The sequence below is a fragment of the Pogoniulus pusillus genome, chromosome 15, assembly GCF_015220805.1.
Source record: "Pogoniulus pusillus isolate bPogPus1 chromosome 15, bPogPus1.pri, whole genome shotgun sequence".
Taxonomy (NCBI): domain Eukaryota; kingdom Metazoa; phylum Chordata; class Aves; order Piciformes; family Lybiidae; genus Pogoniulus; species Pogoniulus pusillus.
The window spans coordinates 10447358-10461755 of NC_087278.1; the positions used below are offsets into that span (position 1 = coordinate 10447358).

Genomic DNA, 14398 nt, shown 5'->3' on the forward strand with positions numbered 1-14398 from the left:
TTGTAGTTTAGGGCAGCTGCAACCTCCTCTTAGTACAGCCTTCCAGACAGGGAATAGTGAAGGGACAGGTGGGGTCTTTGATTTTTAAAAGGGAATAGAAGGGTGCCCACTTTTACCCTGGCAAAAGTACTGGGAGATGCTTGGCACCTGCTTCTATGCCCTCCAGCCCTCTACAAAAGCCAGTTGTCCATGAAACTGGAGAACAAAGATCAGGACATGTTTCTCCAATCTGCCTCCCCACTGCCCGGTCCAGACAGACTCTAACCCCATAACCACCTCCAGCCATGTCAGGAGTACACTTCGTGCCTCTCAAAACACCCCCACACGTTTGCAGTGGAGACTAGGATGGTGTTGAATCCCCACAGGGGTTGCAGTGAAGGCCAGCCCTAGTGTGACAGCTGCCAGGCTTGGTGCACCCTGCAGCCCAGCACGCTGGCCAAAGGGACCTTGTAATTTCCCAGCTTGGAGGAGGAGGCAGCACTATGTGCGGCGCCACAGCTCAGCATCCTCGAGGCTCTGGTACCCTCTGCTGGCCCTGCAAGTTTCTTTTTCTCCTGAAGTCTCTCTTGGGGGGGGGTGTTTTCAGTCTGAAGGTCGCTTGCAGACCTGGCAGCAGCTTTGCTTGCCTCTGTGCCCAATGCTGCCGTCTTCACTCCCCCACCAATCTCTTGCGCATGCAAGCTGCCAAGGGCAGCTGCCAACTTCCCACATCTCCCATCTTTGTGAGGACACTTGAGGGAAGCAAAATTAAGTTTGCTAGAAATGACAAAAACCTTCAAGTTGACAACTGAGAGGTCATGCAGCAAACGCAGATGGGTGACCAGCTGTATAGGATACCCTGGGGCAGAAAGCCCAGGAGAGGCTCCCGGTGAGTGGGACATCCCTCTCCATGGCTGCCAGCACACAAAGTGGTAGAAGGAGGACAGCACAAAGCTCTTGGACATCAACCTTTATCCTCATCCTCTCTTGACACTGCTCTACCCCACTGAGGCAACTTGTGTGAGGGGCACCAGAGGCCCATGCATCCAGCAAGGCTTTCACACAGCCCTTCACACCACAGGGTAAAGTGTTTGCCTGCTGCAGCAGGAAAAGGGAAGGAGGGCTGGGCAAAGAGTAGCTTTGAGTATGGAATGGCAGGCAATTTCCTGCACTGCTGCTGGCAAGAGGGGAAGGATGCAGTAAGGTAATGGCTGAGCCCAAACACAGCAGCCTGCATCAACAGGATTTATGCCTGAGTAGACAGATTGAACTCTGAGCAAGTAATGAGTTTCTGCCTTCAGGGCTGCTGGTGCTGCCCCCATGGCTGCGTCCTACCTCAAGGTGAATCCCCAGGATGAGCGTGGGGCAGTAGTACAAGGCAAGCAGAAAGGATGCCTTTCCAGTCTTGCACCAACTGTAAAGGAGGAAGGAGATACATCCTCTTTGTCCCTTGGGGTAGTCAAAGATCCTGGGCTGGCACTATCAGTTTTTATTTTAATACAAACTAAAAGCTTTTGGAACTCAAACAAACAAAGTGGCAGAGCAACAGAGCACCCAAGCAGAATCCTGGGCACCCCAAAGCATGGTTCAAGAGGGAGGCTCTGAGCTGTTTGGCTCCCTAAGAAAAATCTTCCAGGAGCAGCCTCTGACCCCATGGGGCACATGAGCCCATGTCAGGTGGTAGCAGGTCCCTCCTCACATGCAGGACAGTGAGGTCACTTGATGCGGTAGAGGACTTTGCGTTGCATGCGGTGCTGGATCTCCCCTCGCCGCATCATCAGCTGCAGCACCTTGTAGATGGCATGTTCTGGGTATTTCTGGAAAGGGAAGAGCAGAGGGAAGCCAGTCAGCAGGGAACAGCTCACCAGAGCCCAGCGGGAACCTGCAACCATCGCTAAAACCTGTCTGTCTCTCTCTGGAAGAAGGGAGCCTGGTAGCACCAGGTACTGAAGCTTTCACTACTTTGGGCCTGAGTGCAGCCAGTCTCACAAGTCAGACGGTTCTGCTTTCAAGGATAGAGACCCAACCTACCAGCCCAGCCCCCAAAGCTCACTGGTTTTACAGAAAAACAAATTCTTGTCTCCTCTTAAAATCTGCAGTCACACGACACATCCCTCCCAATTTCAAAGCAGTTATGACCACAATGCTCTCCAACCTGCCCGTGGGAAATGCGTTTCACTACCCAAGCAGCAGCCTGGGGCCCTTGGTTTCCCAGCCCAATCCTTCACAGGGACCCAGGCCCACCTGCCGAATGAAGTCCTGGACGATGCTGTGCTCCGACACCTGAGAGCCGATGGCAAAGCGGCGCTTCAGCTGCTTCTCAATGCGGGACAGCATCTCCTGGTCCTCCTGTGTAGTGAAGCCTTCTGCCCCTGGAGGGAGAGGTTGTATGAGCACAGGGACACCCAGACAAAAGCCACAGTGCCCACCTCCTGGGTCTCCCACTACACCTGCACATCTCAGACTTCAGGAACCCATGAGCAAATCCAGCATTAAAGCTTGTGGAGCTCCAAAGATACAGATGAATGCAGACTGACAGCTGGAGCTTCCTTTAAAACCTCTGCACCACACTGCCTCCCAAGGAAACAGTGTCTCCACACCCTAAGGAGAGATGCTGGAGGATAAACAGTTTGGGAAACTGCTTCCAGCACTCTGCCGTTGGGGTCAGATCACCCTCCCTTGGCCAGCACAAGTGGAGATGCTCAGTACCATGTTGTTGCCTCCCCTGTGACCCACAGCCCCACAGCTACAATGGCTCCTTGCTGTCACAGGCATTGCTTTGCCTTTGCTCAGAATGCAGGCCCATCCTGCCTCTGCCAAATTGCTCCTGGGATGAGACCTTGTCTCTCCTTGCCCCAGTCAGGTCCAGCATGTTCCTCCAGTCCCCAGCACAGATCATCACTCTCTCACCTGAAAGGTTGCCTGACATGGCTGCATCAAGTGTGGACACCTGGAAGAGTCGCAAGGCCTCCTCAACATCTGCCTCAGTGGCAAAGGGCTGAAGCCTCATCTTCCCTAGGGACTCGGCAATACGCACGATGGCCTCCAGCTGCCTGTGGCCAAAAGAGATGTCTCCTGCTTCCTGCTGCAGCTCCAAGAGGTCTTTTTGCTTCACCCCAACCCCCGTCAGCCCCACCTACCCCACTATAGGCACTTCTTGACTGCCCTGGAGGTACCTTCAGTGCTTTCCTTTTGCCAAAGGGGTCTCTCAAACATCAGCATGTCACTAACCACCTTCCTTGGCTACCCCAGGGGACTCCCAGCAATGCAACCCAAGCGTGGGGGTTTCAGTGAGGTGAGGAGGGTGGAGTTCCTCACCGGACAGTGATGGGGATGCTGGAGCGGTGGTCGCTCTCCTGCTCATGCTGGCGAGTGCCGCTCCGCATCAGTATGTAGCGGTTCTTCAGCTTCTCTGCTGCTGCTGCCGACAGCCGAGGGCCACACTTCCTGCAACAGAGGACAGGAGTTTCAGGCAGTGCCACCAGGGATGGTACTCTGCACACCTGTGTACCCCTGGCTTCCTTAGGCCATGCTGTCATACCCTGGTGAGCTGCTCTTGCTTGCCTTTTTTCAAGGTAGGGCTCTGAGAAAGGTGACTCAGATACAGTGCTTGTGTGTACCAGCTGCACCATTCACTTCTCACCACTGCCTCCCAATGTGCAGCCCACGTGGTAAAAAATGCCATGCCTCTCACTCACGTCCGACAGAAGGAGATGAGCTTCTTCAGCTTGTTCAACTCAATCTCGCCTTCCACAGCCTGGGTTTGCGTCAAGGCACTCACATGTAAGGACATCACGTGCTTGGCCAGCGTCTAGGAGAGCAGAGGACAGTCAAGCAGCTGGAAGCCTCACTGCCTCCCCTCCAGAAAACAGGGCACTACAAATTCCAGCTGTGCCCAAACTGACCATGTCTCGCTCCTCGTTGTGCTCATCTTTGACAATGAAGATCATGTCAAATCGGGACAGGATGGTGGGCATAAAATCAATGTTCTCCTCGCCCTTGGTCTCATCCCAGCGCCCGAAGACAGAGTTGGCAGCTGCCAGCACAGAGCAACGAGAATTGAGTGTAGTTGTGATTCCTGCCTGCAGGGAGAAGGAGAAACGGACAGGGAGTGAAGATCTGGTCCAAGTGACTGCAGGGTTAGAAGGCTATTAACTCCTAGAGAAAGGGCCAAAGCAAATAGCAAGGACTCATCCTTAATCCACTTGCATTTAAATAAAACTCCTGAAGTAACACCCAACTGCTCTGTAATGGTTCCATGAACAGAAGCATGTAGCAGAGGAGCTACATGGGCTGGACCCACATATTCCTCAAGAGAAGCTTCAGCTGAGACACCTACAATGAGCAACTTCCATTTAAAATCTCATGTCAAGGGCAAAGATACACAAAACTCCACTCAATTGCAACGTGAGCCAGAAACTGGGCTGTCAGGAGTGAGCTCCCCTGGGCAGCCCCAGAGGCAAAGCATGGGCTTGCAGGTAGCACAGCAAGAACGACCAGCAACAAAATGTCATGGTGTGTGCTCTGTTACTAAACAGCTGAGGGGTCAGCCAAGGTGACCAGGAGGGAACAGAGGTGCTACCAAATTAAAAAAAGGTCTATCAGTGGAAATTAAGAGAACCTCTGATTTGAGAGAAGACCTGGCACCAGCAGGTCACAGTTTCTGTAGATCTTCTGAGGGGGTGGAAAGCAATGGGATGGAAGCAAAAGAAGGGACATCAGGCTATGACACAGGGACATCAGAACTATGGAATCTAGAGTAGGGTAAGCAGAGCAGAGGGAACTTGTTTCAGCCCTGCTGAAGTCCAGGCTGCCTGGAGAAGATGACTCAAAACCTACAGGCAGTGCTGACACGTTTCAGATCAATGAAACCAGTAATCATTAAGACCACTGCTAGACTTTAAAATGGCAATTCTGGCAAAAGATCAGTATCTGGGTCTCAAGGAAACCCAGTGGCAAGTTAGGCTCCTACCCCAGCATGACATGTGCTGGCAGCTCACCTTAGCAATGGAGATGGTCTGCTGCTCCATGGCCTCGTGAATGGCCACACGGTCATCCTCTCGCATCTTCTCATCCAAAGAAATGAGGCAAGGAGGAAAAAAAAATTCATCAGTCACCTCTGTTGGACCTCAGCTACACATCCACTGATGCTGACCCTCAAGGTAAAGGTAAAGCTCTGTGAGGATGTCTGCACAAGACAACAAAATGTAACCAAAACTTCCCTGTACATCTCTTGACCTTCCCCAAAAGAAAGCGAGGCAGTCTCAGGACAGTCCCCCTTCCTCCTGCAGCTCTGGGCTCTCCCAGAAGAGGCTGGCAGCCCAGAGGCTCCCCTCCCTGCTCCCACAGGCAGCTCCATAAGTACCTTGTCGAACTCATCAATGCACACCACTCCCCCATCTGCCAGCACCATGGCTCCTCCCTCCATGAAGAAACTCCTGGAGGAAGGGTCGCGGATCACCGAAGCTGTCAAGCCAGCAGCACTGCTGCCTTTCCCTGAAGTGTACACCTAGCAGCATGTGGGACAAGAAAGGGGACAGTATGTCAGTCACCACAGGACTCAGGAGCCCACTACTCCAGCTTGAGGATGAAGCACTCCTAGCACTGCAAGGTTCAGAGCTGCTGGAAGAAACACAAGGATCTCCAGGAAAATCCCTCAGTACATGCCAAAAGATTTGCTAGATACAGAGCAGGACAACTGCCTACTCCTAAGCCTCAGACTGGCAGCTGTGACACACTGCAGGGCTTGCAGACACACAAATTCAGGCATTAAGTACAGAAGAGGGGGTGAGTCATTCTTCGATGGGCTGCTGCATTAGCTTTGTTTCCCCCTGAGGGAACAACGTGGCCAGAAGCTGCTTAATAGAGACTGCAAGAAAACACAGCTGAAAATATAGTTTCGTGTCTTGGCTCAGCCTGGAGGTCTGTGCTTGAGACACAGTCAACTTCATTTGTCCTGATTCATTTGTCCTGACCAGTCACCCTCTCTGCTCATCAAGTCCCAACAACAGACAGCAGCACCAGTCACAGCTTTGGTCCTCTGCACATACCCTGGCTCATATCACAATGAAAGGCATTATCTGCTTCCCTTTCCCACCTTTGGTCTCTGTCCTGCACCCCATCTCTTCCAGGCTAGCACTAGAAATGGCAGTTTGCACCTCTCCCAGCCAGTACAGCTGGCTGGGATGCAGGGGCAGGCATCTGCCAAGACCAGCCTGGTCCTTGGTGCTATGCAAGGAGCATAAGAAAGAAATGAGCCACACTGTAAGCAGGCACCTGAAACCACCTACCCCAATGGGTGAACACTTCTCAACAAACTTCAGCAGCTGGGATTTGGCCGTGCCAGGGTCACCCAGCATGAGTAAGTTGATGTCTCCTCTGCGGGTCAGCCCGTCTGGAAGCCTGGATTGACAGGGTGGGAAGAAGAGAGGGAGGAGAGCTGATAACAAAGCATTGCTAACAATAGACAGGCATCTGGCAGCACTGCCAGAAGACTGTATGAGGGCTTTGTGCCATGGATGACACTCCTGACACCCCTGACTCTCCACCAGGCTTTTCCCCACCTCTTGCGTGAGCCTCCAAATAAGAGGCAGGCAATGGCCTTCTTGATGTCAGTGCTGCCATAAATGGAGGGTGCAATGCTCTTGGAGATGATCTCATAGATGTTGGGCATGGCAGCAAGGCGACGAAGTTCCTCCTCTTCTTGAGGGGTCACTGAGCCAGCAAAGCTGTGTCCTGTACAGGGGTAAGTATGACTCAACAGTGAACAAAAGGATGCTTTAAATTAACAACTGCCCCTGCTACCACCACAACCCCTTCTTGAAAATCAAGCCAAGTGCTGCCACATGGGCAGGGCGGGTGTTTGCTATCCCAGCAAGGCAGGCTGTGTCCTTAGAGGCTGAGAGAACAATGTAAAGGTCTTGGGCAAAGTAGCTTTGGATGAATCAGAGCAAGAATTACAGTCAGGATCGTGTTTTAAATACACAGATCAATTTTAACTATTGACTTCAGCTCAGACCCTCAGGGATGGCTTAGCATATTCCCACTTAGGTCAATAAGATAAAAGCACTGGAACACCCTGGAGGATTCATGCTGAAGCGTGCTTATTTAATATTACTGAGAAAAAGCCATACAGGACACATCTATAGAGCATCCAGGATAAGTCAGACTCCTGGACTGGCTTGAACCTTCTGCTACATAAGCAGCAGAGAAGGACTCAGACTGTGATCTCATACAGTCTACATCAGGGGAACATCTTGTTCAGGAAGGGGAAATTCTGAATGTCAGGCTACCAACACAGAGCAGATGGGCATCAAAAGCAGACCTCACCTGAGCCCTCCATATCCACCTGAATTCCCACCACACGGATATAAGCACTTCGGATACCCACGCCCACATTGTCACGTCTTCTGGTCTTGCTCTGGGCGGACTTCTTGATGGAATAGATGCCCATGATAGTTACTCTGTTCCCTGGGACAACTTTGTCACACAGGTACCTAAGAGGAGGAAGGGGAAAGCAGAGGATGGTGGGAGGGGAAAGGATAGCACCAGGAACACCTGTTTGCCCTGAGGGTAAGGGTAGGGAGACTATATAGGTACCTGTCGCAGTACAGCTGCAAGTGTCGAGGCATTTCCCCATGTGGTACAGCATCTGGAGACTCCTGCAGCTTCAGGATCTGGAAGTCCACACACTTGCACTTATCTGGTATGATGAAATAGGGGTCCAGTGGGCATCTTGGGCGGCCAGCTTGTTCTCTGTGCAGAGAAATTGATCAGGGAAAGGTAATGATACTCAGGAACCATCCCTGGGAGCTCCCCTGTAGAGGAGACAAAGGTCACAAAGTCCAGAGCAGTGCCTGGCAGGTGAGAAAGTCAATCACACAGGACCAAAAAAAAGGTTTACCAAGTCTTCTGTCTTGTCTTCAACAGCTGCTAAAGACAGCCCTGAGAAGAAGCCTAAGACAGGGTGGTACTTGTCTGAATACTCTCCCTGCCTCCCCCCTCTCCCCTGCTAGCTAAATGCCATGAGGAAGGTAATTCATTAATTACACAGGAGGTAACAGCACAGACATGGCAGGTCATTTTTCTTTATAACCTTGTGCACAAAGCAAATGTTAAGTGGTTTCTGGTGAGAAAGCAATTAGCAATGTGACAAGGCTGTCATCAACCTCCTGGTCCCTTGAGACGTATCAGCCTAGACTACAAGCTCTCTGAGACGAGGAGCACCTCCTCATCCTGCCATTGTCTCAGTACGTCACTACTGATACCCAACTCCATGCAGGCAGGGACAGGGACTTTGGGGAGGTTAACAAGAGAGTGCAGATGCATTCATGCAGTCAAGGATCAGGAACCAAGTGCTGTGCAAACCATGTGCAAGAACAACCCCTGTCCCAAAGACCTCTCAAACTGCATTAGAGTTAAGATGCAGAAAATAAATACTGTAAGGCACAAGCTCAAAGATGTGAGCTGCTAAATCAGTTGGCTTGAGGGCTGCAGGACAGCAGCAGCCTAACTCTCATTGTACACATGGGTGTCAAGAGCTGTAAAACCTGACTGCAAAGTTAGTAGCAAAGTGTTCCTACCGAAGGTAAGAAAAACAGCCCCGGGGGAGAAGAGACATAGAACTAGTAAGTTTGTCGGAAAACGGTAACAGCCTAAGGGGAAGGTAGGACAGCAGCATAAGCTGACATCATGAGATAGCTGGAGGCAGGAATGAACCTTTAGGTAAAACAGGCAAAGTGCTCTGTAAATGTAAAGAGCTCCCTAGATATGTCTGCTCAATGTAGCCATCAGCACTGCTCCTGTAGCACCAAGACCAGTGTGATCACAGACAGATGTAACTGAAGTCTGAAGCTTGCCAGCCATGGGTGCATGCAGACACAAGGGCAAAACAAAAGGAGTAGGCAGTGAGCTGTGCAGATGCTTTTGCCCTGTGCAACAGGGCACTGACTCTTTGCAGCATGCATGAGATGGAGGGAGAGCAGGAGAGGACATAGCTCTTTTTTCACCACCAGCCTGTGGCATTCATCCCTGTCAGTCCTTACGTGTTGCACTTCCTGGGGAGAGCATAACCCTCCAGGCCCGGGCGCACGGCAATGTTGTTGATGGTGTTACGGCAGCTGCGGCACTGGATGGCTATTCTGGTGGCTTTGGCTCTCACTGGGGTTGCTGCAATTACAATCCCAGGGATCTTCACAAGGTGGGACATCTGGTCAGACTGAAAGGGAAAAGGTGAGGGAAGGTGAGCAGGTGATCACTGGAGGATGGATAGGAAACTAAAGAGGTGACAAAACCGCAGCTCTTCTTTAGTTACATTTTCCACATTCATGGGACTAAGGGACCTGAACAAAAAGCCTGGACAATGCCACTCTTTCACTCTATCGTAGTAGGGGAACATTGCATGACTTAAGCCATGCCAATTTCAAAGCAAGAGAGAAAAGAAGGAAACACTATGCAGCTCGTGACTAATAGCAATAATGTCCCCACAGCAGAAACCAGCAATAACAGTCCTTTGCAGGCAGACTTAAGTTGCAGAGTACCTCTGCTTGTAAATTTGTGTACAACTCACATCCTGAACTATGTAATCAAGTACCAAAAGTATTCCTGCAATCACAGCCAAACACAAACAAGTCCTGACACCTGCTGTTCAGTGCAGCAACCAATTCAGCTCACCTTCAGGCTGCGGATGTTGGCTGCATTGGCATCTGATCTCAGCATCACCTGGATGTCCTGCAGAGTTTCTTCCCCTGAAGGACGAGGTCGGGTGACCTCATCTGCGACTTCTTTTGCTGCTTCTTCCAACTACAAAAAGAACAACTAGGCTATTATGGCTGTATTACAATATATTGTCAGGGATGCTCTCACAATGTAATATCGGTGTGCCAGGTTGCTAGCCTCCTCCATCCTTACCAGCTGCAGGTGTTCTGCTGGTTGCTTGTACAGATAGTCAGCAAGATCTTCATCAAAGCTGGCCAAGTCTTCCATCTCCACCTCCACCCAGTACTGACTTCGATTATAATGCCGTTTAAGCTCATCCCTGGAAAAGCAAAGTGGTAAAGTTTTGCAGGGCAGAGAGCACCAGTTACTCACAGTGACCTTATGGCAAACAGGGAGCAGAGAAGACGGGCTCTGCAAGAAGCCCTTGGTTTGGAAAGCAAAAGGAGAAATTCAGGAGAGTGCCAAAAGAAACATGGGTGAACTTGGGCAAATCTTTCACCCAAACCCACAGTGAAACATGACATATGTCTAGGGACATCAGTGTTTACAGTGATAAAGTACAGTACTAATTGCTGGGTAATTAAACACCAGACAGGCAATTAGAAAAAAACCCAAAACCCTATGCAGAATAATACCTAAAATACAATTCTTAAAAGGCAAGTAATAGTGTAGTAGCCAGGGTATATGAAATAAAGTTCAGACATGAAAGGCAAAAGATTGTCCCAGTCCTTGCATGACAGATCTGAATGTCCTCCTACAGTTTTGCTTCCAAACTGCACAGGCAAAGGGATTGCCAAGGGGCCTTCACAGCCACAGAAAGCAACACAGACGGTGAGCGCTGTACTGATTTTAATGGGTACAGATAAAATTCCAGACCAGAAAGCACTAGTACCTGAAGACAAACCCAGAATTTCAGAACTAGGTGCAAGCTTGGCTGTGAAGATCCCTTTATTGTTACCACTGTCATTGGTGCTTGCCTAAAAATTTGAACCAACACCGGACCTCGGTTTTCCTGGGAACAATGACACTACTTAGATTGACAGAGAGATCTTTAGGGCCTATAAGAAAAGCTTATGTGCCATTGCGCATTTCGCATGCGCATAGCAGGAGGAAAGTTAAGAGAAGATCGGACGTGCAGATCAGAGTGGGTAAGGCACAGAAGAAGGGGTCACAGCAGCACCTGTATTTGAAGGTGAAGCCCGTCCGGTCCGTGCCAACTCGGTACTGTCGCAGAAACTCCTTGAACCGCTTCTGCAGCTGTGACTTCCGAACCTGTCCTTCGTCCACCTGTGTATCGCCTCCAAAACTGTCGCTGTAGTAAATGCCGGGGTCGTCAAAGCCGGACATGGTGATAGCTGCTCACCTGCGTGAGGCCGAGAGCACACGTTCAGGCCCAACCACCTCCTTCTTGTCCCCACCAAAAGCCTTCTGGGACCCTGCCTCCTCCTTCCGCTGCCCCCACATCCCCAGATGCACTAACCCCACGCACCGCCCCTCCGTCCTCCCGCCACAATCTCAATGCCTCACTGGATCCCCCAGGCGCAACTTCCCCCGCCAGCCCCGCTCCGCACCTCGCTGCCCCCGGGAAGCCGCCACCAACTTTTTCGCGGCAAAAGCAGAGCAGCGGAAACCAAACTGCTGCGCTGGGCGCGCCCCCGCCGCGACCGCAGCGCCCTCCGATTGGCCCGTCCAGAGCGCGCCGCCGCGGACTGGACCTCGACTGCCCTCACGCCCCGCCCCAAGAGGAAGCGCGCGGTCTCGCTTCTGCCGCCGATTGGCCAGGGCTGTCCTCGCTCTGCCCGCGGGGCCACTTTGGCGCGAAATCTGGAGAGGGGCAAGGGGAGGCGAAATGGCGGGCGGGCGCGCGGACGGGACCATTGTGGCCAGGAGGAGGGGGGGGGAGCGGGTGAAACCATTGCGCTTAGCAGGGATGCGGCTGGGAGACGTGTGGCTACTGCAGGCCAGGAGGGAAGCACAAATGCTCATTACAGAGACGAGAAGTAGGATTCCTGTTGCAGCAGCTGCAGAGTGTCGCAGTGGGGCTTGGTGGTGTTGCAGGGCCTTAGCAGAGTGTCCCTGTTGGCAGAAAGGGCCCAGGCTAAATCATAAGCACTGCGGTTAGCACTAATGGGCAGGGATTTCTCTATTACACAGTTGTGCAAGTTTGGGTGCTGGGGGCATTCCCACAACTCTGGCACCCCAGTTGAAATTTGTAGTGGATGTTTATACAGTGGAATGTAGAAGTGGTGCCACATCCAGTTGGCAGCCAGTCACTAGTGGTGTTCTCCAAGGATCAGTGCTGGCTCCAGTCCTGTTCAATGTCCTTATTGATGATCTGGAGCAGGGACTTGAGTCCATCAACAGTAAGCTTGCAGATGACACCAAGCTAGGAGCAGGTGTGGATCTGTTGGAAGGTAGGAGAGCCCTGCAGAGGGACCTGGACAGGCTGGATGGGTGGGCAGAGGCCAATGGGATGAGATTTAACAAGGCCAAGTGCAGGGTTCTGCACTTTGGCCACAACAACCCCAAGCAGCGCTACAGGCTGGGGACTGAGTGGCTGGAGAGCAGCCAGGAGGAAAGGGACCTGGGGGTACTGATAGATAGTAAGCTGAAGATGAGGCAGCAGTGTGCCCAGGTGGCCAAGAGAGCCAGTGGCATCCTGGCCTGTATCAGGAACAGTGTGGCCAGTAGGACAAGGGAGGTTATTCTTCCCCTGTACTCAACACTGGTCAGGCCACACCTTGAGTACTGTGTCCAGTTCTGGGCCCCTCAATTCAAGAAAGATGTTGAGGTGTTGAGGTGCTGGAACATGTCCAGAGAAGGGCAACAAAGCTGGTGAGGGGCCTGGAGCACAAACCCTATGAGGAGAGGTTGAGGGAGCTGGGCCTGTTTAGCCTGGAGAAGAGGAGGCTCAGGGGTGATCTTATTACTGTCTACAACTACCTGAAGGGAGGTTGTAGCCAGGTGGGGGGTGGCCTCTTCTCCCAGGCAACCAGCAATAGAACAAGGGGACACAGTCTCAAGTTGTGCCAGGGTAGGTATAGGCTGGATGTTAGGAGGAAGAAGTTCTTCACAGAGAGAGTGATTGGCATTGGAATGGGCTGCCCAGGGAGGTGGTGGAGGCACCGCCCCTGGGGGTCTTCAAGAAAAGACTGGATGAGGCACTCAGTGCCATGGTCTAGTTGATTGGTTAGGGCTGGGTGATAGGTTGGACTGGATGATCTTGGAGGTCTCTTCCAACCTGGCTGATTCTATGATTCTATGATACTGTCAGTGTGCATCCAAATTTCCTAACTCTAAGGTCACACTTGTGATCTCTTTGGGCAGATGAGAGGGGCTGAGCATGGTAGAATGTGTTTCTGAGCTCAGGTAATTAGCGTGGTTGAATGAACATATTGATGTAGTTCAGGTGGGTTAGTGGGACTGAATAGACCACAATATAAATTCAGATGAATGAATCAGATCTTGCATATGAGTAATTATCAAGCCTCATATTCCTGCTTTTAAACATTGACTATATTTTTTTAAAAACCTAAAACCTTGATTTTTTTCTACCAAAGGTTGGCAAATGGGTCTAAACAGAGAATCACTACAGGGGATTTCAGCAGGGATATAGGGTAGATAAGAGCCTGAAAATAATCATAGAAGTGTTTCAGCTAGGAAAGACCTTTAAGGTAACACTAAGTCCAACCATTATCTGACAGTCCCTGTTTCCCACTGTTTATTCTCAGCAGAACCTGCCTGCTCATTCTTGCTCCTGGAGCAGGTTCAATGCTGCTCATTAAAATAGATCAGCAGGAAAGCATGCCTGGGATCAAGGTCACAGCCAGAGCAGGCACCATCACTGAGACAGGTGGTCTCAAAGGCTTTCTGGTAGAAAGAGAGGAAAGGACTTTGATGTGAGAGATAATGGCCTTGTCAAGACCTGCTGTGCCACACCTGAGCTGCAGCCTCTCCTGCAGTGACCCCAGTGTTAGGAGGCCTTCAGAAGCAGGTAAGGCCTATAGCCATGACAGTGGCTGGCCACAAAGCTAGACCTCCAGGTCTGCCTCAGCAACAGGGGCAGGTAAGCAAGCTGTGTCCATGGACTGCTCTGGCAGTGCTGTGGGTTTGGGGTCTTTAGCTGTGCCAACTCTTAGGTGTAAGTTGGGTTGATTAGTTACCCAGGTGAGGGAATGCAGTTGTATGCTTGATGTCTCCCATTTAGCTACCTCACAGGATCAAAATCTAGCATACTTTCAGTTTTGGGGTAATGGAAACATTTGCTTTTGTGATTCATGCAGAACTTCTCGCCAAGGCAGTCTGGTAATGGGACCTTAGCTGGTAGTGGTCAGGGGGAAGGTGTCCTGGTTTCAACTGGCTGAGGGACCCATCATCTTTTGCTAGAATACCAATCAGCTCTTATGTATGGCTTCTACCCCTTAAAACCACTTTGCTCCCAGAATTTAATGCCATTTCTAGAAATAGAGACCAGCATGTAGGAGCTGAAAAATCCTGCCCCATCTTCTAACAGGTTATTGTTAGCAGTGAGTGAGAGTGCTGGCACTGAGTGGGAGAGTGGCTCTGATGATAGCTCCCACTTTTGTCTATTGTCAGGTCTCTTGCAGCAGCAGCAGCTTCCAAAGATATAAAACAGGGAGGAAGAAAGAAACCTCCTTTCTCCCTAGGTGATGCTTTAATAATAGGAAACACCAGGCCTGAA

The 14398-nt window shown here is 51.1% G+C and overlaps 1 protein-coding gene across 1 annotated transcript; it reads right to left on the bottom strand.

Annotated features, from left to right (window-relative positions):
• Positions 1-1453: 1453 nt before the first annotated feature.
• On the bottom strand, positions 1454-11364 carry MCM5 (minichromosome maintenance complex component 5). The gene is made up of 17 exons (XM_064155346.1): positions 11268-11364; positions 10877-11059; positions 9889-10015; positions 9652-9780; positions 9024-9196; positions 7575-7734; positions 7309-7471; positions 6543-6714; positions 6270-6381; positions 5345-5488; positions 4980-5045; positions 3885-4061; positions 3678-3790; positions 3298-3426; positions 2890-3032; positions 2224-2351; positions 1454-1796 (listed from the first exon to the last, which is right to left on the bottom strand). Exons 2-17 carry the CDS (start codon positions 11041-11043, stop codon positions 1695-1697), a joined length of 2205 nt encoding a protein of 734 aa, XP_064011416.1. The 5' UTR covers positions 11044-11059; positions 11268-11364; the 3' UTR covers positions 1454-1694.
• Positions 11365-14398: the final 3034 nt, after the last annotated feature.